The sequence below is a fragment of the Acinonyx jubatus genome, chromosome B1 (genome assembly GCF_027475565.1).
Source record: "Acinonyx jubatus isolate Ajub_Pintada_27869175 chromosome B1, VMU_Ajub_asm_v1.0, whole genome shotgun sequence".
Lineage (NCBI taxonomy): Eukaryota > Metazoa > Chordata > Mammalia > Carnivora > Felidae > Acinonyx > Acinonyx jubatus.
Window position 1 is genome coordinate 140,933,212 of NC_069382.1, and position 26,290 is coordinate 140,959,501.

The following is a 26,290-nucleotide window of genomic DNA, read 5'->3' on the forward strand; positions in this document are numbered from 1 at the left end:
GAGCCATCAGCCCAGAGCCCGTCGCGGGGCTCGAACTCACGGACCGCGAGATCGTGACCTGAGTTGAAGTCGGACGCTTAACCGACTGAGCCACCCAGGCGCCTCACAAATTAATTTGCATTTTAAAATCAATCAACATGTTACAATTAATCCAGGTCTTGCCCTTTTACCTTGTGTAGCTCAGGGGGGAGTTGAAACAACCAAAAGCAAAACAAAAACAGTATTTAAAGTTATACCAAAAAAATAACTTACGCTCCTCATTGCTCTTTTTTTTTTTTTTAATCTTCTTTTATGTTTATTTGGAGAGAGAGAGAGAGGGAGGGAGAGCGCGCGCAGGGGAGGGGCAAAGAGAGGGAGACAAAATCCGTAGCAGGCTTCAGGCTCTGAGCTGTCAGCACAAAGCCCCAGGCGGGGCTGTAACTCACCGGCCTTTGGATCCTGACTTGAGCCAAAGTCGGAGGCTCAACCGACTGAGCCACCCAGGCGTCTCTCCTCATCCCTCCTTCCCACCACCCCCGCAACTCTAAAATAGGATAGTGCTATCTACTCCCAAAGGAAAAAGCTTTTTAGGCTGTGGGATTTAAAAAACGATTAATCCTCATGTGTCAGTCTCATAGGAGTGTCAGAATGACGAGATAAACTAATATGTGTGGTAAAAAAAAAAATCTTTGCATTTCATAATATTTCAAAACGTTAAGTAGGAGTGTTTGGCCAAGGGTGGAAAACGTCCCCCCCAACCCCCCTCCACGCCCCCCAAAATCCTCGCGTAAACCACTGCAGCACATTTCGGGACTGGGAGTAAGTTTGACACTCGGAGGCTCCCGTAGTCTGGCTTTTTTTTTTTTTTTTTTTAAGAACCAAGATGGCGTTGCCTACCGAGTGTCCCATGTGCTATTTCCGGTCGTACTCGGAAGCAGGATTCCCACCTGTAGCTGATTCGGTTGGTGGTGGCAGGCGGTGTGAGGTTTCTTAACACTGCTCCTGGCGGATCCAGTCAGTAGCCAGCATGTCTAACAGAAACAATAACAAGCTGCCCAGCAACTTGCCGCAGTTACAGAATCTGATCAAGCGGGATCCGCCGGCCTACATCGAGGAGGTGGGAGTGCGACGCGGCGCCGCTACAGACCGGGGTGTGACTGGTTTAGACAGTAGCAGGGGGAAGGAGTGGAGTGAAGCTGGGATCCTGGTTCGCCCAAAGTTCTCCTGCTAGGTACAGGAGTCCCTCGGGAGGAAAGAAAAGGGGTTTATCTCCCAACCTCACAGAGGTGGAGAGACAGACAGCCCCGCCCCCCAACCTCCAACTTCCATGCAGATTTATCAGCCTTTTCCTTTCAGAAACCCCTAAGTTGAGGAAGTCTGTAACACTTGATGCATTGTATGTTAGAACGTCTTGGGTCGAACTTCTGTTTCTGAGAGCCGGAAATGGACCTCCAGACATAGGATTCAAAGCTGGCAGTGGGGACAGTTAAGTGCAGAAAAGGGTACTGGTCTGGAGGGATGCCAGTGCTCTGGAAGTAGCACCGAGGAGCAGAGAGGACACCTACTGGCTCAGCAATGCTGGGCGGAAGAAAACGAGGTAGCAGTGTGTTAGGAGAGAAACAGGTTTCAATAGAGCATCAGAATGACTGGGCTACTTTAAAAAATATAATGCCCTGACCCCACCGAAGAGTTCTTGGTCTGGGGACTAGAGGGGAATAAGGGATGTCCTGGGAGCCTTGTATATTTGTGGAGACTGATGAACATAAAGGGTGTAATGATATTAGTTCTCATCATCTTAAGGCATATATTAGTGGCTGAGCCACGGGTAGGAAGGGGGGAGAAGTGAGATAAAGATCTTAGCAGCAGCACACCGAGTTCTGGGGCTCTTTCCATACTCCTGTCACAACGGCGGTATGGAGTCAAGAGAGTAGGGTCTTATCTGAAGCATGGAGGGGCGGTAGTTCCTTTTCTTGATTCCTGCTCTTGGAGAAAGCTGGGGACCTAAGAGTTTTGTTTGGGGAAATCAAAAGTTAGGTTTTTTGACCATGCTAGGTTTAAGATGTCTATTAGAGATCGAGACAACAGATGTCAGGCAGTTGGAGTTACGGATTTGGAGTTCACTGGACCAGTAAGGACTGCTAATATAAAGAAATATTCATAGTGTCGCTCTCATACACTCACAATTTAAAGCTATGGTCTAGGAATGATGAGTAGATGTAGGGTATGGAACTGAGGCCTGGTAAGTTCCAACATTAGATTGTGGTGTTGTTAGAATTAAACATAATTAAATGAGAAAATGCACATAATGACTTTGGCATATTGCAATTGCTGAGTAAGTGGAAGCTATTATCATTATTTTTGTGCCTTAAAAGAAGATGGTAATTTTGACGGCAGAGTTGTATAGTTGTGATATAATTTACACTTTCTGACCCAATATTTTTCTGCTGCTGCGAGTGCTCATATACACAGAAAATGTAGTAAGGGTCATTTGGATAATAAATGGCAGAATAGATCCAGAATCTGAGTTTTTGACTCTTGCTTTAATGTTCTTTACACCATACCACCTAAATTTCTAATGATAAGGGAAAGGGTCTTTAGAAAAATTTGATGTATCAGTTTTTTTGGAATCTTATTTTGAAGAATGCAGATAAGGAAAAGATGTTTCTGGACACCTTTGCCATGTCTTTTTCTCCGTGCCACTATCAGAGATGTCTTAGTACTAAGTAATTTCTCATTTTTTACTGAAAAAGTCATATAATAGGAGGTGACTAACTTATATCTTATTTTCCTACAGTTTCTACAGCAGTATAATCACTACAAATCCAATGTGGAGATTTTCAAATTACAACCAAATAAACCCAGCAAAGAACTGGCAGAGCTGGTGATGTTTATGGCACAGGTAAGATAATAATTTCTGAAAACAAATAATAATAATTCTGAAAACAAACAATTTCTAAAACAAAGACCAGTTGTTTCACAGTTTGCAGAATATCTTTCCAGTAGTACCCAACCTTATTCCATTCAGGAATGGAAACTTACTGTAAAAAAATATTTTTTTGTTTCTGTTTCTTACAAATGTTATTTTCTTCCTGAGTTGAATTAGAAGATTTCACTAGAGCTTTTTGCAGAACCAACCAAAGCAAAACTTTCAGACTGTTTTTTTTTTTTTTTTCAAATTCATCATAAGAGCAGATTTTAAACAACATCACACATATTTTACTAATACTGCAAGAACAATGAAAGAGGTCAGAGAGATTAGCATGTAGAATAAAAAAGAAATGATTTGGAACTAGCTACTTCTATGAAACATAGCCTTTTACTCTCCTTTTTCAGAATGTCATAAATATGTGCATATGAATTGTAGGAGAGATAAAGAAACTTCAGAAGAGCCTTTGCTTTGTTACAGATTGGTCACTGCTATCCAGAACATTTAAGTAACTTTCCTCAAGAGCTGAAAGATCTTCTTTCCTATAATCACACTGTCTTGGATCCAGATCTTCGAATGGTGGGTCTAGTATTTGGATTTGATAAATTGTGTTGTGTTTATATGTGCATGTATTATGTGTTTAAATGAGAACAGCCTCAGCTAAATATCTTCTTAAAACATAAATCAGAATGTGTCACGAATTCCTTAAAATCTTTCTGTGGCTTCTCATTTATACTTAGAGTAAAACTCAAACTTATTAACATGGCCTATAAGTCCCTACATGATCTGCTTCTTGCCAGTGTTTTTGACCTCGTCTCCTGTAGCAGAATGCTGCTCTCCTCTCTGTGATCTTTCTATTCTTCCAGCATGCTAACCCTGCCAGGAAGCTCTTTTCCCTCTTCTGAACACGTGGTTCATTCCGTCTAGTCATTCAAATCTCAAATGCATTAAGAGCCCTAATTATAACTTATGGTTTTTACAATGCTTTATTGATTTACTTATTTTTTAATTGGAAGAGTTTGAGTAAAATTCAGTTCCAACTGGGCAATGCCAAGCTGGAATTGATTAGGAGCAATCCCGTAATGCTGAATGTAATAAATTTATTCATTAACTGGCCAGTTGGAGCATTCAAGCCATTGTCACTGTAGTGGTTGTTATTGGGTCCTGGCTGAGATTCCCCCTTACCAGCCTAGTGCTCCCATTTCCGTCACTGGTGGTGAATGTTGGCCGCCGATGGCCCCCAGCTGCCCTCTCTCTGGTGTCTTGTCTTCAGCTAAATGAGAGCCCTAGCACCTGGGAGGTTGCCCTCCCAGCCTACAGGTTGTACCTGACTAACCCAGAGATACAAAAGCCTGGCTCTTCTCTCAACATGGGTCCAACTTCATGTTGCAGTTTGTGCTCCAGGGCTTCTCTGTGATTGGACTAAAGCTGGTCTTCAGCCAAGGACATATCCTTCCTCAGCTTTTCTTTTCTCTGCCCTGTCCTGCTTCCTTTACTTCCCTTCTAGAAGAGATCATACCCTGGACAAATCACTGCAATGAATCTGGCTCTGCTGCTAGGGAACTCAGCCTAAGACATTTTCAGATTTCATACATCTGCTTTTCAGATACCTCTACAGCAGGTAGAACTTAACACAAATATTATGATCACAAAACATATTAATATCCTTTGCCAAAACTTGTACAATGCTAAGTCTAGAGATTCAGCTTTGTTTCTTACTCTTACATTTTCCCAGGATTTTTCTAATTCTACCATTTTTATAAATCTTTAGGATTTTATTAATTTGATTAGGCCCAACAGAAAAAGAATACCATTCAGACAAGCCAAGGTTTCAGGCTCTGGGTTGCCAACTGAATGACTCTCACTTGGGTTGTGGGACCTGGCAGCACAGCCCAAGAGACTTCAAACTCAAACTATTAGTCAAAAGACTTTTACTTATGTCATGAAACTTTTTGAGTCCTTATAGATGATACAGATTTGAGATTTTGAGTATAGAGACCTAGTGTCTTTCCAAGTACTATAATTAGATTTTCTTTAAGTTTTGTGTGTCTAACAGTACCAACTAAACTGGTCTGCAGGCGTTGTTAAATAAGTAATGTGTGTATGTTTCTTTGTCATTTCTTATGATGATTAATAGGCTTAAAAAATAATAGAGATTTCCTTTGCTAGGACACAAAGGATTGAGTCTGTGTAATTAGCATTCCTCTTTAAAAGAATCATTTGGAACAAACTGGTGGATCCTCATTTTAATTGGTGATGGTGATAACCACCAGTCCTTATCAATTACTGGACTTACTACCTAGTGTGTTTGTTTCTTCCCCAGGACTTTTTGAGTCATTCCCAAGTTTTTGTTCACTCTTTCCCGCTTACACAGCTAGAACTGACTGTGTTTCTTAATGGAAGAAACAAAATATCTATGTATATTAACTTTCACTTAATAAAATCAGTAAAATGATTTTTTTTATCTTTCTTTGACACTGTAACCTTTTTATGCCTTTTGTTCATTTCTTTTTTTAAGCCTTAATTATTTTTAGTCCAAATTGTTATCACCTGGCCAGTGGGAGCTTCTCAGTCCTTTTACCAAAGCCCCTGATATTTTTGAAAGCATCCTTACATTCTGGCAGAAATAGTTCCAAATCCCTTTTTACTGCTTTTCCTGCCCCAAGACTTGGAATCAATAATTCTCCAAGGATTACTTGTTCCATTAATGGAGAACAGTTGGTAGAAACCAAACCTTGGGCGATAAGGGTACTCGTGAAAGTCGGTGGTAAGCAGCCGTGCTGCAAGTGCTGTTGGGCAATTCTTGGTACTAATGATACTTCCAAGGAACGCCTTGTAAGGTCACAAATCAGGTTGATGATTCCAGATTATTCTGTTCTTGTTACCACACCTTTCTTACTTCTGTGCATTCATTGATCACGTAAGGGTTTGTCATATCTTGACACTTCCTTAAGTAGCCCTCTGTCAGTCACTGTATGAGTTATATTACCCTGTTTTACTTTATTTATGACACGTATCATTATCTGAGATACAACTGTTTAGGTGCTTCCTTGCTTGTCTGTCCCACTCCCAGTGTAAGGTGCGCGAGGGCAAAGACTGTACTATTGACTGTACTATTCTGATGCCCAAAATGGTGCCTAGTTAGGAGATATCACACTTTCTTGGGATATATGTACTCCATTTTCTCATTTTAATGTCATCATCATTATTTTATAGTATGTTTTCTTTTCCTTCCTTAGACATTTTGCAAAGCTTTGATCTTGCTGAGAAACAAGAATCTCATCAATCCATCAAGTTTGCTAGAACTCTTCTTTGAACTTCTGCGTTGCCATGATAAGCTTCTGCGAAAGGTAAAGGGCAAAATTGCTTCCCCCCCCTTATATCTCCACATTTTCCCTTGCAGTAACATTAAGCTTGTAGAGTGAATTCTTGGTATAGTTAATAATTTTAATAGGAAAAAAATTGATGCTTGTGTGCATACAATATGGTGGTAATAGCTAACATTTAATGAGTGCTTGCTTTTTGCCAGCTACCATTCAGAGCTTCTTATATACTTGTTTACTTACAAAATGAGAGAAGGTTCATTATTACTGTTATTTTACAGATGAAAAGGCTAACGCACAAAGAGAGAGTAATATCCTAGAATCATGGGACATGTTAGTGGGGAAGCAGGAGTATAAACCCAGGCAATATGGCTCCAGAACCCAAGCCTTTTCCCACTGTACTATACTGACTAGCTAAATCAGAGCATGGACTGGACACTCATAGCTGTAACAACCCCCAACGGATCTCCCAAAACACTACTTTTTTTTGTTATAAATATTTCCCTATGACTAGTATTTGCTTGTATAAGCCAGCCTAGAAGCTGAAGGTTTGTGAAAGAAATTTACGAAAGAAGAATTTAAGTTTACATTTTATTAACTGGAGGGCCCCTTAGGTGACTCAGTAGGTCGAGCAAATGACTCTTGATTTCGGCTCAGGTCACGGTCCCAGGCGCACCCTGAGCCCCGTGGCTCACTCTGCACTGGGCTTGGAGCCTGCTTAAGCTTCTGTCTCTACCTCTGCCCCTCTCTCCTGGTTGTGCTGTTTGCTCTCTCAAATAAATAAACTTTTTCCAAGTGTCGGTGATATTTGTATTGCCAGTATCATCTTGCATGCATTAGGGGCTAAGTAAGTAGAGCAACTTTCCTTTTTTTAAATAACAATTTTATTGTGATATAATTCACGTACAATTCATCTATTGAAAGTGTACAGTTTGATGATTTTTAGTATATTGGCAGAGTTTGCAACCATCACACAATCAATTTTAGAATATTTTTATCCCCCCTCAAAAAGAAACACTCCTCCCATTAGCAGTAGCGTCCCATTTCCTCATCTCTGTCAGGCCTAGGCAGCCACCAGTCTACTTTCGGTCTCTACAGATTTACCTACTCCGAGTATTTCATATGAATGGAATCACACAATATGTAGTATATGTGTATGGCTTCTTTCACTCAGCATAATGCTTTCAAGGTTCATCTATGCTGTTGCATTTATCGGTACTTCATTCCTTTTTGTTACCAAATTTATTCCATTACGTGAGTATACCACATTCTGTTTGTCCATTCATCAGTTAATGGACTATTGGGTTGTTTCCACTTTTTGGTTATTGTGGATGCTGCTGCTGTGAATATTTGTGTGGACATAGGTGTGGAAATATATTTTCATTTTTTCTTGGATTTATAACTAGGAGTGTAATTGTTGGGTTATATGGTAACTCCATGTTTACTTTTCAGGGCAACTTTCTTTTACATTTTAGCTGTTGCTTTTTGTTTTGTTTATGGTGTCTTGCTATAGAATGAAAAGTGAATAAAATTAAACTTTCCCCTACATTTGTACTTTTTTCCAAATTACTCATGAGCAAGACTAGAAACGTTGGTTAACGTGTATGTGTTTTTGTTTTCCTCAGACTTTATACACACATATTGTCACGGATATCAAGAATATAAATGCAAAACACAAGAATAATAAAGTGAACATAGTAAGTACCCTTTTGTTTCCCATGTTTGCAGCATTGTACCAGCAGTGTATTGAGTCTTCCTTCTCCTCATTTTCTTTAGGTGTTGCAGAATTTCATGTATACCATGTTAAGAGATAGCAATGCAACTGCAGCCAAGATATCTTTGGATGTGATGATTGAACTCTACAGAAGAAACATCTGGTAATATATACGTAATTGTCTCTTGAGAAATAGACTCATATTCATTTAGAATTACTACAGAGCACATACACAAATATTTTTCTTGATCTTGAGCTCTTTAATATATCTGTCATAAATTAAGTTGGAAATAAAAATATAGAGCAATCCAAATAACTAGTAACATTGGCTGCCATTTCTTGAGCACCTATATCTCATGTTACCTTGTTCAACCTTTAGAATAACATAATTCAGCTTATCTGGAATTATCCCCATTTTATAGGTAACAAAACTAAAGTTCATAGAGTTTAAGCTTAGTAGCTAGCCAAGGACAGAGCTGAAATTAAAACCTGGATATCGGGGGTGCCTGGGTGGCTCAGTCAGTTAAGTGTCTGACTTTTGATTTCTGCTCAGGTCATGATCTCATGGTTTGTGAGATCAAACCCCATGTTGGGCCCTGCACTGACAGCACAGAGCCTGCTTGGGATTCTCGCTCTCCCTCTCTCTGCCCCTTCCTTGTACTCACTCACTTGCTCTCTCTCACACAAAATAAATAAACATTAAAAAAAAAAACTTGGATGTCAGACTCTCAAATCTGTGCTGTTTCTACTCTGCCACTCTGAAAATTTTTAAGTCACTTTATCCTCTGTATGAAATACCATGTTCTGTAAACTTTGGTTTATTGATACATTGCTCCTGATTCATGTTTTTTGCTTTTCTTATTTGCTAATTTTTATTTTACTATAAAAGTAATATTCATTGCAACAAAAAAAATTGGAGAAGCTAGAAAGGTTTTTTTTTTAATTTTTTGATAGTTTCACCACCCAGAGATGATCACTGTTAACAGTTTATGATACTGTCTCCTGTCTTTTCTTTAATGTGAATTTTTAAATATGGTTGGAATTTTGCTACACTAATAAGTTTTTATTCTTTTTTTTTTTTTAATTTTTTTAAATGTTTTCATTTTATTTCTTAGAGTGCAAGCAGGGGAGAGGCAGAGAGCGGGAAAGACACAGAATCTGAAGCAGGCTCCAGGCTCTGAGCTGTCAGCACAGAGCCTGACGCAGGGCTCGAACTTATGGACCATGAGATCATGACCTGAGCCGAAGTTGGACATTTAACCGACTGAGCCACCAAAGCGCCCCTGTATTCATTTTTTTATTTCACTTATCTTAAATAGCTTCCTATATCATTAAAACTTCTTCAAAAAAAAATCTATCTTAAAAATGGCTGCATAATTTTCTGACAGAAGACTGGGCTAAAGTTTAAATGTTCACCTGTGGTTGACTATTTAGCATTTAGCAATCTATGACTTTTTTTTTCTTCCTTTGTAACCCATGACTATTTAAACTGTGTATTCTAACCTGTCAGAAATATATTTTATTGTTTAGGGGCACCTGAGTGGCTCAGTTATGCATCCAGCTCTTGATTTTGTCTCAGGTCATGATCCCAGGGTCACGGGATTGAACCCATCATTCTCTGGGTTGAGCGTGGACCCTGGCTTAAGATTCTCCCTCTCTTTCCTTCTGTCCCTGTCCCACTTACGTGCGTTTGCACACATGATCTATCTCTCTCTCAAAAACAAAAGAAAGAAATACATATTGTTTATTTTGTGCCATTGTCAATGCTATGAAATGCAGTAGAATGAAAATTCACTTTGAAAATCTTCATTTGTCTTACCCCAGGAATGATGCCAAAACTGTCAATGTGATAACAACCGCGTGTTTCTCTAAGGTCACTAAGGTATGTGTCTGTAGTCATTTCCAGATGGAAAGTGGAGGAGATGACTGTGTGGGGAAGAGGTAGCGTAGGGCATGCAGTTCGTATTTAGTAATGCTCTCTTTGTGCTTGGGCTGCTTCCGTGGTTCATCTGTGCTTTAGAGGCGGCAAATAAAGTTAGGAGTTCTTTAAATGCTTTGTACTAAATGATGCCTTAGTGTTTATTTTGTTTCATCCTATAATTCTTGACTGTTCTTTTGTTGGGCGAAAGCACAGCTGAAAGAAATTTAAGAATATGTTAGACTTTCTGTTAGAAGGGCTACAATGTCACTTTTTTGGTGGTGGGGGGGGTGGGTTGGTGGCTGGATATAGAAATAAATTCTTGGCAATCTACTTGAAAGATAACAACTATGTAGAGCCTGGATTTTTTAAAATTATTTATATTTTTAGGACAAATAGCATTATTAAAACATTGTTTTAATTGAGAAAAATGAGCCCATATCCCACCAGTCTGATTTTGTTCCTTCAGATCCTAGTTCTGTGCATGAATAATGTGTAAACAAAAGTATTTATTCTTTGTTGTAAGCTGGGGTGAGTCACTGACTTTTGTTCTGATTGGTCTTTAGATATTAGTTGCTGCTTTGACATTTTTCCTTGGGAAAGATGAAGAGGAGAAACAGGACAGCGACTCAGAGTCTGAGGTTATACGTTCAACAGTAGATGCTTTCTTAGGTTTACAGTCTATCAGATTTCATTTTTGCTCTCAGTACAGATTGTAAAATCCATGACTGCTCAAGTTAGAAAGAAACTTACATGTCGCCTTTATCTTTTATTGTGTTCTGCCATGCTGAGATTTTATCGTTTAGAATTTGTCACTTACATTCACTAAGATTGGCTAAAGAACTAATAAAAGTTAGACTCATTCAGCCTTGTTCTTAGTTCCAAAGCTAACCTTTATCTCACTATATAAACTTAGAATGGAAATTGCTGCCAGCATATTTTTTGAGATTATGTCAACATTATAGAGAATTCAGAGAAGGAGAGGAATAATATCATGGCATCTTTAAAAGGCAAAATCAAGATTTATGATGTCATGAAATTTTTTTATTAAAAAATATTTTTTAGGGGTGCCTGAGTGGTGCAGTCGGTTAAGTGTCCAACTCTTGATTTTTGCTCAGATCATGATCTCACGGTTCGTGAGTTCCAGCCCCACATTGGGCTCTGCATTAACAGAGTGGAGGCTGCTTAAGATTCTCTCTCCCTCTCTGTCCCTCCCTCACTTGGTTGCGCACTCGCTCTCTCAAAATGAATAAATAAACTTAATATTTTTTTATTAAAATCAAAATGGAGAAATTCTAAGAAAAAATACCCTTTCCCATTTTAGCATTTTGGTAATAAGAATACTGGAATTTATAATTAAGATCTTTTAATTCATTTTATTATTTTATTAAGTAATGTATGAACAATATATTCTTATTGTAAAAGATTTCAGATATTCTAGATACAATAAAAGTTTTCTTAACCTTGTCTTATTTCCACTTCCTAGTTCCATCTTCACAGATAACCATCCTGTTTCCTGTGTATTTATATACGGATGTGTGTGTATTGTCTTATGTATATATTAGGTCTTTGAAATATACATAAATAACATATATATTACTCTGCAACTGCTTTCTTTGTGTCATATATATAGATATACTGATGCATTTAGATCTTCTAAGTACATACAGATCTACCTCATTGTTTTAACCTTCACATATTTCAGAATATGAATGTATTATAGCTTAAGCATTTTCCTCATGATATTATTTCCAATTTCTTTCAATTAAAAACAAAGTTGTATTCTATACTTTGATAAAATTGAAAGCAAAATATAAAATAAAAATACGTGTTGCAGTGAAAATCTTTGTATGTACCTGTTTGTACACATGAGCAGATACTTTTTATTGAATTTTAAGTCATGCTCATTTTTTATAGTGGTTGCAGAGCATAAGTACACAGAAGTCTTTGAAAGGTTTACCATTTGCTTCTGTGCAGATTTTCCTTGTTTACAAAGTAGTCTCTTCTTCAGGATGAAGGACCAACAGCAAGAGACCTGCTAGTGCAATATGCCACAGGGAAAAAAAGTTCCAAAAACAAGAAAAGGTTGGAAAAGGCTATGAAAGTGCTCAAGGTGAGACTCATACCTGGAAAATGTGGTAGGAGTGATTAGACTATAGAATATGGGGTTTTTAGTGGAAGCTGTTAAGAATTTGAAATGAAGAAATAGCATTTCTGAAAGACTTAGAAATGTGTGATGAATTTTTAAGTACTAGTTTTTTAGGTGACTAAATGTTTTCAACTCTAGCAAAATCTATACCTTGAATAAACTAATTTGCTTAAATTCACTTTTCACTTGTCCTAAGCAAGATGACCTATATTAGGGTATTTTTGCTAAACTTACCTTCTCAGGAGAGTACACAAATAAAATACATTTTAAATTTTGTTATATTTGGTTATTCTGAAAACTCATTAATTTGGCCCTTCTGTGTTTTTTTGTTTATATTTCTAAATTCCTTTAAGTCTTAACAGGTGCTATTTGCTGGAACATTCCTGAGATTTAATGTTAAAAGATAAAAAACCACCTTTTGTTCTAGTTGAAAGAAAGGTTTTTGGAACAGATTTGTTGTGGGTTCCCCGCCCCCAATAGTCTGATGTAATGTAAATGTTTTTCCTCTCACTTTATTGCAGAAACAAAAAAGGAAGAAAAAACCAGAGGTGTTTAACTTTTCAGCTATTCATTTGATTCATGATCCCCAAGGTATTATAATTATGACTTCCCAAGTTCCTTTTTGGCCTTATCTCTGCCTGTTACCAGGGAATATAAGATCCCTGACACTTACTAGACAATCAGTAATTGTTTAGTTGTTACTGGTTGGGTGTAACCAATGTGGAAGAATAGCTCTTTGCTTCATGTCTTTAACAACAACATAGCGCTAGGACATTGTACTTGACTAAATGAAAAATTGATAGTCTTTTGTTGGTGCAGATTCTGATTTAGTAGGTCTAGGGTGGGGCCTGAGATTCTGTGTTTCTAGCAAGCTACCAGGTGGACCCACTACTGCTGGTCTGCAGACCACGCTTTGGGAGGCACGCTCTAGCGAACTGTTAAGTGGAGCTCCAAACAGTCATTCAAGATGTTGATGCTAAAATTTGGGGGACTTAAGACTTGACTTTGAGCACCATTGACAGTATATTCACCTGTGTGTGAATCTCTTCACCTTCCGTCATGCTGCTGTTCTTACCATCCTGGTTTAGCAGAGTGTTCTCAGGTTCAACTGTACCAGTCACTGATCTAACCGCTACCTTTCTCTACACCTGTTAGACAATGTTGTATAGACTGCGGACTTACAGTGGACTTCTCTGATACTCTCCTTTCCAGATTTTGCAGAAAAACTACTAAAGCAGCTAGAGAGCTCTAAGGAGAGGTTTGAGGTGAAAATGATGCTCATGAACCTCATCTCCAGATTGGTGGGAATTCATGAGGTTTGCATTCCATTATGTTTCTCATTTTGGTGAATATTAGAAGTAGAATCATTCATGGTAAAAGGAAAGCCATTAAGGTAGAACTGTGGCTTACTTTTATCTCTTAAAACCACTTAAACCCATATAATTTACAGAAGAATAAAATCTTTCACTCTGAAAATAGCTGTTTTTATAATTTTGTTTTCTTATCAGTAAGTACGGATGTTAAATTGTACATATATTCAGTTTATGGACAGACTGTTTTGTGTTCTGTGTTTCTACTATTTATTTGTTTTGCATATACATTTTTCTGAGCCAATGTAAACTGGATATTTTTATTGATTATTACTACATTTTGCAGTTTGTTTACCTCTTTATAGCTTTCCTGACTTTCAGACCACTCTGGTAAGGAGGTTGTCATGTTTGCAGAGTTGAATTCTCTTGTCATTTATTTCATACTGAATTAAATTACAGGAGCTCCTTGGTGGTATTGTGTGTGTGTATCTATACACACACACACACACACACACACACACACACACACACACACATATTGTGTGTGTAGATCTATACACACACACATACATACATACACACATAGATACATATGCACACGTATATGTGTACACACACATTATATATATATATACACACACACATGCATACATACATATGGTATACACATGGAAACTTCACACATACTCATAGACTGCTGTTGTAGAAAAGGAGAGATTTCCAAAAAGTTAGACCACTGAAGAAATGGCCATTGAGGTTGTTGCCTATCATTTTGCTCTTGAGATGTACTGCTCTCTACATCATGGGATGTGTTACTTTCTTCAAAAAGTTTTTTTTTTTAAGGAAAAAAAAGTAAAACAGGTTTACTGAAAATCTAGCCGTGTCGACATACATTGTTAAAGATGAAAGTACCCATGAATGAAAGCACTTGTTCCCTTTTCCTAAGACTTAACATTTTAGTGAATAGAATGCTTTTTTTCCATGAGCTGTAGTCCAACAGCAGGATTACCAGGTCAATTTATGTTATGTTTGTGCAGAAATTTCCTGTCAGACCTGAATTTGAGCTTGATTGGAAAGCAGAAGTGATGTGTAACTTAAGCATGGTTTGTTAGAAATGATAACTAGAGTTTCACAACTGACTGTAATTGAGCGTCCATTTTTATATTGAACGTAAATCTTCCTTGTTACTTGTCCGGTCTTGGTTTTGCTCTGTGGCTAAATAGAAAAAATTAATTAATTTGTTCTGATATGATGAACTTTGAGAAAGAGCAGTCCATCTCCATAGTTTCTCTTCCTGAAGTTCAAGATTACAGCTGGTTTGGTGAACATGTTGTCATATATTTAAATGTCAAGTCACTGTGTTGTACACCTGAAACTAATATAATATTGCTCGTGAACTGTACTGCTGTTTTTAAAAAAAGAATACAGTTGCTTTAATAACTAGATCCTGTCACTTTTATTTAGGTAGACTCCAGAGTGCTAGTGCTTTCTCCCTAAAATATAGATCTCAGAGTAATTCCTCCAGTGTGATTGGACTGATGTCCAGTAATACAATGAGAACTGTAGGGTTTGGGTGATGAAATTATACCAGGGGCGCTATTCAGATTTGAATTACTCTTTTATCCCTTACTTTGAAGCCTTAATATCATTGCTTTTCCTTCTGGTAATCCTTTTTATCTTTGAAGACTTAAAAAAAATTCGTTCTGCAGCCACACCAGTTTTAAAAGTAGAAGAATGTTGTTACATTGGGTTGACTTTTCCCCTCCTCTGGTTTATTCTGCATATACTTTCTTCTTTCTTGATATAATGAGGATAGCAGCATAGGCTCCCTTTCCTTGGGTAATACAGCACATCAAATCATCTTGGGGCATGAATGCTTGTTGAGAAAAATCAAAAGTAAAAAATGATCCCCAGTTAGTTGAACGTGATGATAAAATTGTGTTAGGGAGAAATGAAACACTATAGCTGCAGTTATGTAAATATTAAAGTCAGTGCATTCTTCCTGCAGCTTTTTCTCTTCAACTTCTATCCCTTTGTGCAAAGATTTCTGCAGCCCCACCAAAGAGGTAAGCCTCCCACTTGCCATTTTCCTTTGGTGGCCTTGGGTTTAGAGTAGCCATCCCAGTCTTTTGTTCCGTAATTATTAAAGAATTAGGAGTGTGTTTCAGAGAAGGAGAGAGAAACCCTTATGTGTTCTTTCCCACAATCTGCTGTGGGTTAATTGTTCTCATCAAGTTAACAAGGTTATTTTTGGAAAACAAAAAACTGGATTCTTAAAGCAAGTCTTTTTGTAATACCATGAATACTCAGGTAGAAAATTGTGAAAAAAGAAATCTGACCTTCTACTGTAACTTTGTAATAGATATCAGGATTTTGTCTTATTGTTATCATTGCCCTCGTGTATTTGCACATAAAAACAACATAAGAGCAGGAAAGAAGAGATGGTTGTTTTGCCTTTAAACTTAAACCAAGATAAGAGGGAAGCCAGCATTTGTTAAACATCTAACCTGAGCCAAGCTCAGTGCCGTGCCACGCACTGTGCAAAGTGCTGTACATACAGCATCTCATCAGATCCTCACTTCAATCCTGCAAGGTATAGAAATAAAAAAGACCAGGCAAATAAATAGCAAATTAGGATTCACCTCACTTCTTTCTTTTGCCTAATTTATACTGCCTGCCCCTTTCAAAGAGAGTGTGTGTATGTATTTATGTTCGTAGTCATTCATTCATTTAGTGATTTCTAATCTGGGCACTGAGTTAGACACTCAGAATTTCACAGTGAGCATGAAAGAGTGCCCTCACCTTTGTAGAGCTTGCATTCTAGAGGGAGATCCAGAGAGTACTATGTGTCCAGTGTCCAAGTGAAGATAAGTCTTTTGAGTAAAAAGAAAGCAGAGTTAAGATGATAGGGAGCACTGGGGTAGATTCTAGTTAGATTATGTCAGGAAAGACATTTTGATAAGGCAGCAGTTGAGCAGGGACCTGACGGAAGTGAAAGAGTGAGCCATGCAGACACCTGAGGGTTGGGCGTTCCAGCTAGACTTAGCAATAGGATTAAGAGCCAGAATATGCTTCCCATGTTTGCTCTTAGTCCTGAGAGGCAGAGCAATAAACTGACTATGATCTTTCTGATCTCTTACATTTTTAGAGGTAACAAAGATTCTTCTGTTTGCTGCCCAAGCATCTCATCACTTAGTACCCCCAGAGGTGAGAACTCTTAAACCTTATTTCTGTCTGCATAGCAGTGCCACTATTAAGTATATCATGGTGGCTATTCCCACAGAGATTACTGCTCCCCTGTGTCACTTTTCTTCAAAGTGAGAAGAAGAGACACTAACTCTTAAGGAGATAGATACAGAGGTTTAGTTATAGAAACTGAAAAAAAATTTTTACTATAGAAAAGCAAAGTTTGTTTAGAGAAGTTGTTGAGAATTCTCACTTTAATTGCCAAATCTTGGGAGATCAAGAGTTATGGGTAAATTTATAGTGAATATTTTTCAAAGCTGATCATTCCTTTCTTTGGTTAAAATAGCATTGAATTGTCCTGGGTCAAAACAATTTTTTAAATCCATATTGGAAAATAATATTGAAGGGGAGCAAAATTTAATCTGAGGATAACCAAGAAGCCTGCAACCCAACGTACTTTTATCTGTCTTCCTCAGTCTTGATTCCTTCCTACTCCCAAAACGAAGATGGAAGGCTGGTTTTTCACTGTGAATCGTCTGTTGTCCCTTAATCCTCAAGTGTTTGAGTTGGTGGAGACATTTTATCAGCTCTCATCTTTCCTTTCTTTCCCAATTCAGATCATTCAGTCATTGCTCATGACTGTGGCCAACAATTTTGTCACCGACAAGAACTCTGGAGAGGTCATGACAGTAGGGTATGTAGAACGTGCCTGCAGGAAGTGGGTATGTTTTCAATGTACGGTTGGCCCTGGAAGCCCTATAAAACCCAACTTATGTACCTTTGATTTGGTCTTTTTTAGGAAACCTTAGACTGACCCATCTGTGATTGCTGTTTGGGTTTTTTAAATTCATTTTCCTTTTCTAGAATCAATGCTATAAAAGAGATAACAGCTCGATGTCCTCTAGCCATGACTGAAGAACTTCTCCAAGACCTGGCTCAGTATAAAACACACAAAGATAAGAGTAAGTTGCATGTTATTCTCTGTAGATCAAATATCGAGTGACTCTTTTTTCTCAGTAGCCTCTTTGCTCTGGAGTTTCTTTTCTTTTCTTTTTTAAAAAATGATTATTTTTGAGAGAGAGCACATGCGCTCACACGTGAGTGGGGGAGGGCAGAGAGAGAGGGAGAGAGAATCTCAAGCAGGCTCTGCACTGACATAGGACTCAATCTGTGAGTCATGAGATCGTGACCTAAGCCTAAATTAAGAGTCGGATGCTTAACCGACTGAGCCACCCCGCTCTGGAGTTTCTAATTAAAGGTGTTATTTCACAGATGTGATGATGTCTGCTAGAACTTTGATTCAGCTCTTCCGAACACTGAACCCTCAGATGTTGCAAAAGAAATTCCGGGTAGGTGAAATATGCATATGTTGATCTAAAGGTCAGGGTCTTAGAAGGGGAGAATAATTTCCTACAGGATGAGTTTTAGTGTTTGTGATGCTTCGGCTATGAGTATTGGTTAATTGTATTCTTTAAGCTCAGAATACAATTGATTGAATACCATTGTCTCAAATATTTTGTAGTTGGCATGTGCTCTTTGATGCTGACTCTTTTTTTAAATATATATATTTTTAAGTTTATTTATTTATTTTGAGAGAGAGCATGTATGCATAGAAGGGCAGAGAGAGAGAGAGAGAGAGAGAGAGAAGCCCAAGCAGGCCTTGTGCAGTCAGTGCAGAACCCAACATGGAACTCAATCTGACAACCGTGAGATCATGACCTGAGCGGAAATTAAGAGTCAGACACTTAAATGATTAAGCCACCTGAGTGCCCTTCTAAGAACCTTATTAAAAACAATTTCCTTTCCTTTAGGGTAAGCCTACAGAGGCCTCCATAGAAGCAAGAGTGCAAGAATATGGAGAATTAGATGCTAAAGATTACATTCCAGGAGCAGAAGTTCTAGAAGTTGAAAAAGAAGAGAATGCTGAAAATGATGAAGGTTCATTTTCATTTTACCATTTTCCAGGATAAAATCACTCCTGTACTTTATTGACCTTGAAATCTTTATGTTGATTGAACACTCATTCAGCAGATATTTATTGAGCAAGGACTGTGTGCTAAGCACTGTTACAAGCATTGGGGATCAAAGGGCATCCATCGTTCCTACACTTAGGAAACTTACATTGTAGTGTAGATGTCTGTTCATATCCTCCAGGGAAGCTGCTCCTTATCAAGATCATACGGGGCACTTGGGAACGATAATGGCTTTCGGGTTTTTGCCTAGAAAAAAATAATGAAGGTTAGTCATAAACAGTCCTCCAAGACTCCTTGGTGAAGGAGAACACTTGGTGAACTTTTTGAAGAATACTTAATTTCCAGAGTTAGTGTTTATTACCTTGGTTGCTAGAGTCCTATCTTCTTCCTGTTAGTTCATTTGTTATATTAACAGAACTTTTTAAAGAGTTACTTGTGAGCTAGCCACTGTCAATATGAAGAAGAATGATATGGTCCCTGCTCTTGAAGGCTTTTCATAAATAGCTCTGCATGAGCAAAGCCCTGAAGTATTTAGGAAACTATTATTAATGTAGGATACAGGGTGGGATATAGCAAGATACCAGACTAGACATAGAATTGGGGTCTTATCGGGTGTGGTTGTATATATGCTATACCAAAGAGCTGAGACACTCTAATGGGGAACAACTGAAAAATTGCAAGTGTCTGTGATTTTGAAAGCTTACTGTGACTCCATTAAGAACTAATATCTCTTCATTGAGGTATCTACCAGGTTCCTTCACATCCAGAATCTATGACTTCAGTTGTCTGAATGATTGTTGCTCACTAGTTTCTAAAAACATGTATAAATATGCTTAGATGAGTTGTCAGATACTTGCTGTGTGGCCAAGATAAATGTACAGGTGCAATTTTGATGGACATGGTTTGGTGGAAGGATCATGGACTCTACAGTTAGACATGATTTTCATTTCATCGTAGACTGCATTTTCTAGCAGTGTGGCTCGGGGCAGGTAACTTGTATGGTCTGTTCCTCTTCTGTTGAGTTGTGAGAGGTAAATGATTATAAGATTTTAGCTCATGGTAGATCATGGTCAATGTTTATTATGCATTCCATAAAGTAATTAAATTGATGTGGCTTATTTAACAATAAATATTGCTTGATTCTTGGTCAATAGAGCTCCACTGACTTTGATTACCTTACTTTTGCTTGATTTATTTCAACTCCCCCTGAGTACTAACAGTGTGCTGCTTCTCACACAGATGGGTGGGAGACCACCAGTCTCAGTGAGGAGGAAGATGCCGATGGTGAGTGGGTTGATGTGCACCACTCTTCTGATGAAGAACAGCAAGAAATTGTAAGTCCTAAAATTACCTTGTGCAAGTACGTCACTTGGATGTTTATTAACACCTAATTCATGGTGGGCCTTGTTGGGGTTCTAAGCTCTCACTTGAGCTAGTAGCTCTTTAAACCTTTGTTGTGTGTTTTCAAGTCCAAGAAGCTCAACAGCATGCCCATGGACGAGCGGAGAGCCAAAGCTGCGGCCGTTAGCACTAGCCGAGTTTTAACTCAGGAAGACTTCCAGAAAATCCGCATGGCCCAAATGAGGAAAGAACTTGACGCTGCGCCAGGGAAGGCCCAAAAGAGGAAACACATTGAAATAGATAGTGATGAGGAGCCCAGGTAAAACGACACATACACCAAGTCTTCTTCAGTCAGCTCATGTGACGATGAAAGGGTTACGGAAAGGAGTTCCACCCTTGTTTCATATTGTATTTGTTCTTCACCTCAGGGGTGAGTTACTTTCTCTTCGGGACATTGAACGCCTTCATAAAAAACCAAAGTCTGACAAGGAGACAAGACTAGCAACGGCAATGGTAAGTGAGGCATACATATCGTTCCCTTCAAACAAAAAGCAAATAAGCTGAAAAATTAAATAAAGTGAATAGCCACAGAACGGCAGTGTTTTATTTTGATGTTTTAAATAAAGGTATAATTAACGTAGAGTAAAATGCACAGATATTTGGTGTTCTGTTAGATGAGTTTTAACAACTAGATAACCATGCAGCCACCATCAAAAACAAGATGTAGAACACAGAAAGGCAATAGTACGTGTTCTGGTATCTGGGAGGCATCCAAGCTATTAGGAAAGCAGGGGAATGTTTAATAGTCACTAATGAAAAGCCTCCGGCAAGTGCTGTGGCTATGATTGCACATTTCCAACATTTCCTACTGCCTACTATTTCCGCTTTCTTTTCTATACATTTGTTTTAGGCACCATCCCATACTGGTTCCACGTCACCCTGTGCATTCATCCCATTTGTACTGAAACCTGATTAGATAAGTTTAAAAATCCATGTTCTTTCTTCCCCACCTTTTCGTATTCTATCCCTCCTTCCTGAAATGCTCTACCCTTCCCCTCCTTTCTCCCACCATGAATGCCTTGATCCTATAATAAACAGTTTACCCATCTCCCTTTCTAGGAAGCTTCTCTGACCTGACCAGCTGAATTATGACCTTTTCTTCTACTGAGCTTCCCTTGCCCCATTACAATATATAATGGTCATTTCTCCCCTGGACTGAGTCACTGGAGAGCAAGGACTGAGTTACATCAATCTTTTTTTGTCCTTGGCACCCAGGAGAGTGCCTGGCACGGAGGAGACACATATGTGGATTAGATAACTCTTGAAGTGTTTTTTTGTGTATGCTAATAGGCTGGGAAGACAGACCGAAAAGAATTTGTGAGGAAGAAAACCAAAATGAACCCATTTTCTAGTTCCACAAATAAAGAGAAGAAAAAACAGAAGAACTTCATGATGATGCGATATAGCCATAATGTCCGGTCAAAGAACAAGCGTTCCTTCCGAGAAAAGCAGGTGAGTTCAACTTGAAGCTTGATTGGTTAGAATACTGTTGTCATTTTAACACTTCTTTACTCCAAACAGAGTTGTGCCTTTTAGGACCTTGTGTTAGGATTAATGGGGAGCATTATTAGAGAACATGGAGCGGTGACAAGTGGTCAGGGCATGTAAATCCTACACCTGACTTGGCTGAGATTCAGCTGTGTGACCAAAGGAGAGTCTATTTTCCTCCTCTGTAACTGCAGGAGTGGAAGCTAGATGGCCCGTAAGATCATCCCTATGCTAAAATTCTTGACATTGCATCTGTGAAACATAATATCAAGATCCTTCCTAATGTGCCCTTTTGCAAAACTTTTATGTTTACAGGTTTTGGGGATTTCATTTTATCCATTTGTGGTCTTTTATATGTAGTCCTGTGTGACTCGGTTGCCTTGCTTATTTTATTTGCTATAATAAAACAAATTCATGTTTTCGTCTCTTTCTCTACGGAGGGTGTACCAGAGTATATTTTAAATATATTCTGAAGGATCACCAGGAAATCAAGTTAGGACGAAACAAGTGTTCCTAAGTTGCTAGCCAAAGATGAGTGTGCCAGACAGACATGTTAATGGCCAGCTTTCCAGGGCAGTGTTTCATTTGTGCAGCCACCCAGGCAGTAGTAACTGAATTAAGGTGCCATTTAAAATCTACCTATTTGCTTATTTAATCTTTCTAGTTCTAAACTATGTCCAACAACATCATGTAAATAACAAAGTGCCAGCATTTTGAACAGAGGTTGTTGAAATCAAGGTGAAAAGAAAGGTGCAGTTTCAGATTATAAATACCTGAATTTTGCCAATTCAATTTAAATTCATGGTTGAACCGGGGCACCTGGGTGGCTCAGTCGGTTAAGTGTCCGACTTCGGCTCAGGTCATGATCTCAAGGTCCGTGAGTTCGAGCCCCGCGTCGGGCTCTGTGCTGACCGCTCAGAGCCTGGAGCCTGTTTCAGATTCTGTGTCTCCCTCTCTCTCTGATCCTCCCCTGTTCATGCTCTGTCTCTCTCTGTCTCAAAAATAAATAAACGTTAAAAAAAAAAATTTTTTTTTAATAAATAAATAAATAAATAAATAAATAAATTCATTGTTGAATTGATTCAGTCCATTAGCTTATCCTTCAGCAGACCTTTGTAAGATTTGAGGGTGGAGGAAATAGAATCACTGAGTTGCACCATGGTTTGTTCCTTCTTTCATTATGCAGTTTTTGTGACCTTGCTACATTTTGTGACAGTGTTCCCCTGCTTCTTACTTCCTCTGTTGTTTTACTGAGCCTTTTTTGGCATGATTTGGAAGCCTTGATTTGGAAGCCTTAGTTTTGTTCCTTGCCAGCACCTCTTGAGTCATGAAGCTCCTCTCTCAAAGACTAAAGAATTTTTTATTTAAGAGTTCATTGGACATATGCACTTGTTGGTTCAAGAATGTTTTTTCCTTGTTCTCCCGTTTTCTTGCCATTTGGAACCAAAAATTAATCTGAATTTCTGTTTATGTGTCCTTGCTCTATATTTTCTTCAAGGTATCTCTGTTACAAAACTTAACTCTAGGTTCCTAATTTTCTTATTCTCTCCTTCACTCTAGACCAGCACTGCCCAATAGAAATTCAATACAGACCACATGTATAATTTTAAAATAAAAAAGTAAAAAGAAAAAGGTGAAATTAATTTTAGTAATAGATCTTATTTAACCTAATATATCTGAAATAGTATCATTTCAGTATGTAATCAATATGAAAATTATGAGTGAGATACTATACCTTCTTGTTTTTGAACTAATTGATATCCAGTGTGTGTTTTACACTTGTGGCACATCTCAGTTTGGACTGGCTATTTTTCAAATGTCCAAAAGCCACATGCAGTTACGGGTTACTGTATTGGGCAGTGCAACTTTAGAGCATCCCCAAAACTGACCTGTGACCCTAAAATAGAAAAGCTCAGTTCAGTTTACCTTTTGTGTGTGTTTTTTTTCTACTCACACAGAACACTTCTAACATTTACGGTCGCCAAATATGTGGTGATTTTTTTCCCCCACACAAGCAGTTCTCTGCAGTACTGGCTAGTGTCCTACAATTTAACTCAATTCTGGCATTGTTTTCCTAGAAATAGTGTCAGATCCCACAGGTTAAGGGCTCAGCCCCATGAGACTATACTTGCCACCTCCCCAAGTGTTCCTCCCCCACCTCATGCATGCATACATACATACATGCACACACTTCAGAAACCAGTCTCAAGCCCAGTGTTTCTGACTAGTCACCTCCTCCTTGGTTTGATTAATTTGCTACAGCTGCTTTCAGGACTCAGGAAAACCGTTACTTAAGTTTACCAGTTTATTAAAGTATATGATAAAGGATACAGATGAATAGCCAGATGAAGAGATACATAGGGCAGGGTCTGGGAGGGCCCCAAATGCAGAAGTTTCTGTCCCTGTGGAGTTGGGGTACATCTCCCTCCTGGTGTGAATGTGTTCACCAGCCTGGAAGCTGTCAGAACCTCACACTACAGGGTTTTTTTTTTTTAGACTTCACCACATAGGTATGATCGATTATTCATTCTGTACCTAGCCTCTTTCTCTTCTCTGGAGAAGTTTGTATGTTGGGGGGCAGGGATTGCTGAAAATGCCAAGGTATTTTTTTTTAATGTTTATTTATTTTTGAAAGAAGACAGAGCATTAGTGGGAAAGGGGCAGAGAGACAGGGAGACACAGAATCCAAGCAGGCTCCAGGCTCTGAGCTGTCAGCACAGAGCCTGATGCGGGACCCAAACTCACGAAACTACAAGACCATGACCCAAGCTGCAGTTGGCTGCTTACCTGACTGAGCCACCCAGGAGCCCTGAAAATTCCAAGTTTCTAATCATGGCTTGGTCTTTCTTGGACCAGCCCCCATCCAGGAGCCCACCTAGTTGCCTCATTAGAACAAAAGATGCTCTTAGGGCTCTTATCACTTGGGAATTTACAGGGGTTTGGGGAGCTGTGTGTCAGGGAGAGGGTCAAAAACAAATATTAAAACGAGATGCTCTTATCACTTAGGAAATTACCAAAGTTTGAGGAGCTCTATGCCAGGAACCAGGGGCAGAGACCAATATGTATATTCTATTATCTTACACACCCAAGCTTCCTCTGGGAACGGAGCATCACATTTCATACCCCTTCTGTCCCTCGGTGACATTTTATTCTAAATAAAAGGGTCTTACATGGCTTCAAAGTGTACATGAGGTCTTCCTGTAAATTTTTAGAATATTCTCATAGAATATGTAAAAAAGAGGTGAGACTAGAAAAGGCAGGTGAAGCACATGGCAGAGAAAGAGGGGAGGATGGATCTTCCAGTGAAGCCTTAGGAAAGGTAAAGGAAGAGGAGGCAGAATATACTTTTCAAATGATGGCATTTGAAGGGAGAAGGAAACTGAGATACGTGTGAGAATAGCGAGTAGCCTGTGCTTTATTACAAAGTTTAATGAGCAGAATTAAGTCCGTGTAACCTTGGGTTACAACAACATCATTAGCTAATGTACAGTTCTTACTGTAGAGCTTTCCATTTTTTAACTCTGTTAGTCAGTGTGCAACAATATGAGCAGGTACTGTAATCTTATATTTTATATTTTACAGATGAGACTGTAAGACAGATGAGTCTGAGAAATACCTCCTCAGCCATGAAAGTTAGGCTAAAATGAGCTTGTTAATTTTTCTACCTTCAGTATCTATCCTTGATCTCTTCTATCTACAAAGACATTCCAAGACCCAGATATAAATAAAGGCAAGGAGTCAATACCTTAAAATCATAAAATCCAAAAAGCTTGAACATTTAAGACGTAGAGTAACTTCCACGCCCCAAACATGCTTTAACAAAGCAAACAAACAAAAACACATACCTTGTTGAAATTCAAAAGACATCTTAAAAATTTCTAGGAACCAAAGAATAGTGCTTGAGAGTTCGTGAAATAGTATCTGTCACACACCCAAGACACACACACACTTAATCATCTCAGGAGGATTTGTTGACCGGAGTCCATTGTTGTACGTCTCCATATAACCAAATTAGTATAATGGGGTACCCAAGAGTTCCCATGTTTAGATATTTTTTCTTATGTTCCAGCTGGCACTACGAGATGCACTTTTGAAAAAGAGAAAAAGAATGAAGTAACCTCCAAGCAAGTTTTCCATTCCAAGAAAAATGCTACATTTGTATCGTTATTTTGAAAATTAATCAAGAATGATTGTTTACATTAAAAAGTCCCAAAGTACTGTATTGTGAAAAACACAGTAAACTTGGTAGCAACTTGGCATTATTGTTTTGGAGATAGGGAATGGTGGGAATGTTTGAAATGTAAACAGTAGTGGTGGTGTTGTAAACTCATTTCCATTTGGCATTCATGCAAAAAAAAAAAATGTTTTGTGCCTACTAATTGTCATTGTAGATATAAAAATGAATGAGCCATAACCCCTCACAGAAGGCATTCACAGCCTATTTGGGACATAGGAGGGGGCCGATGTGTGTTGTATGTGTATTTATAGCGCAGTGTAAATAGTTCTCTAGTAGAGATAGGTTCCTGCTTCTCTGGGGTCATAGAGGACTCTGCAGGGCATGGGAGTTACATTTTCTCTTAAAACAGGACAATGTTACAAGAGTAAGAGATTCTTACTTGTATATAGGCTTACCTGCTGAAAACAGGTCCTTGCTGTACAGATTTTATGTAGACAATTTAGCTCTTTTAGTCCATCCAAAAAACTGTATTTTTTTGAATGCCAGGTATAGGCTTTTTGGTTAAGACCTCGCTTTTTAAATTGCCTTAAGTCTAAATAGTAATCTTGGGAGTGTTTTTTTTAGTTTGTCATTTGAGCTGCCACAGAGGAAAAAGAAATCAGATTGGTTTCTTCAGCCTGCCATCATGCTGTAATATTTTCAGCCTACTGTGCTTTGTCTCAACAAAAGTTCCTAATGTCAGATAG

The 26,290-nt window shown here is 38.5% G+C and overlaps 1 protein-coding gene across 2 annotated transcripts; it reads left to right on the forward strand.

Moving 5' to 3' along the window:
• Positions 1-842: 842 nt before the first annotated feature.
• On the forward strand, positions 843-25,624 carry SDAD1 (SDA1 domain containing 1). 2 transcript variants are annotated; one of them, XM_027058489.2, is made up of 22 exons: positions 843-1,096; positions 2,774-2,878; positions 3,386-3,484; positions 6,145-6,255; positions 7,854-7,925; positions 8,005-8,105; positions 9,767-9,824; positions 10,427-10,501; positions 11,872-11,973; positions 12,531-12,600; positions 13,222-13,325; positions 15,328-15,385; positions 16,468-16,526; positions 17,123-17,199; positions 17,370-17,467; positions 17,778-17,854; positions 18,317-18,443; positions 19,718-19,812; positions 19,948-20,138; positions 20,248-20,332; positions 21,170-21,331; positions 25,437-25,624. In XM_027058489.2, the coding sequence occupies exons 1-22, from the start codon at positions 1,007-1,009 to the stop codon at positions 25,482-25,484; spliced, it is 2,064 nt and encodes a 687-aa protein (XP_026914290.1). In that variant the 5' UTR covers positions 843-1,006; the 3' UTR covers positions 25,485-25,624. The 2 variants fall into 2 exon arrangements, with proteins under 2 accessions (XP_026914290.1, XP_053073210.1); XM_053217235.1 differs by lacking the exon at positions 843-1,096 and having other exon boundaries at positions 2,789-2,878; positions 3,313-3,484.
• The last annotated feature ends 666 nt before the right edge of the window (positions 25,625-26,290 follow it).

Coding starts and splice junctions, on each gene's coding strand:
- SDAD1 (XM_027058489.2), top strand. CDS start 1,007: ATGTCTAACAGAAACAATAACAAGCTGCCCAGCAACTTGCCGCAGTTA. Junction 20,139..20,247: donor GATAGTGATGAGGAGCCCAG/GTAAAACGACAC, acceptor TCTTCACCTCAG/GGGTGAGTTACTTTCTCTTC. Junction 20,333..21,169: donor CAAGACTAGCAACGGCAATG/GTAAGTGAGGCA, acceptor GTATGCTAATAG/GCTGGGAAGACAGACCGAAA.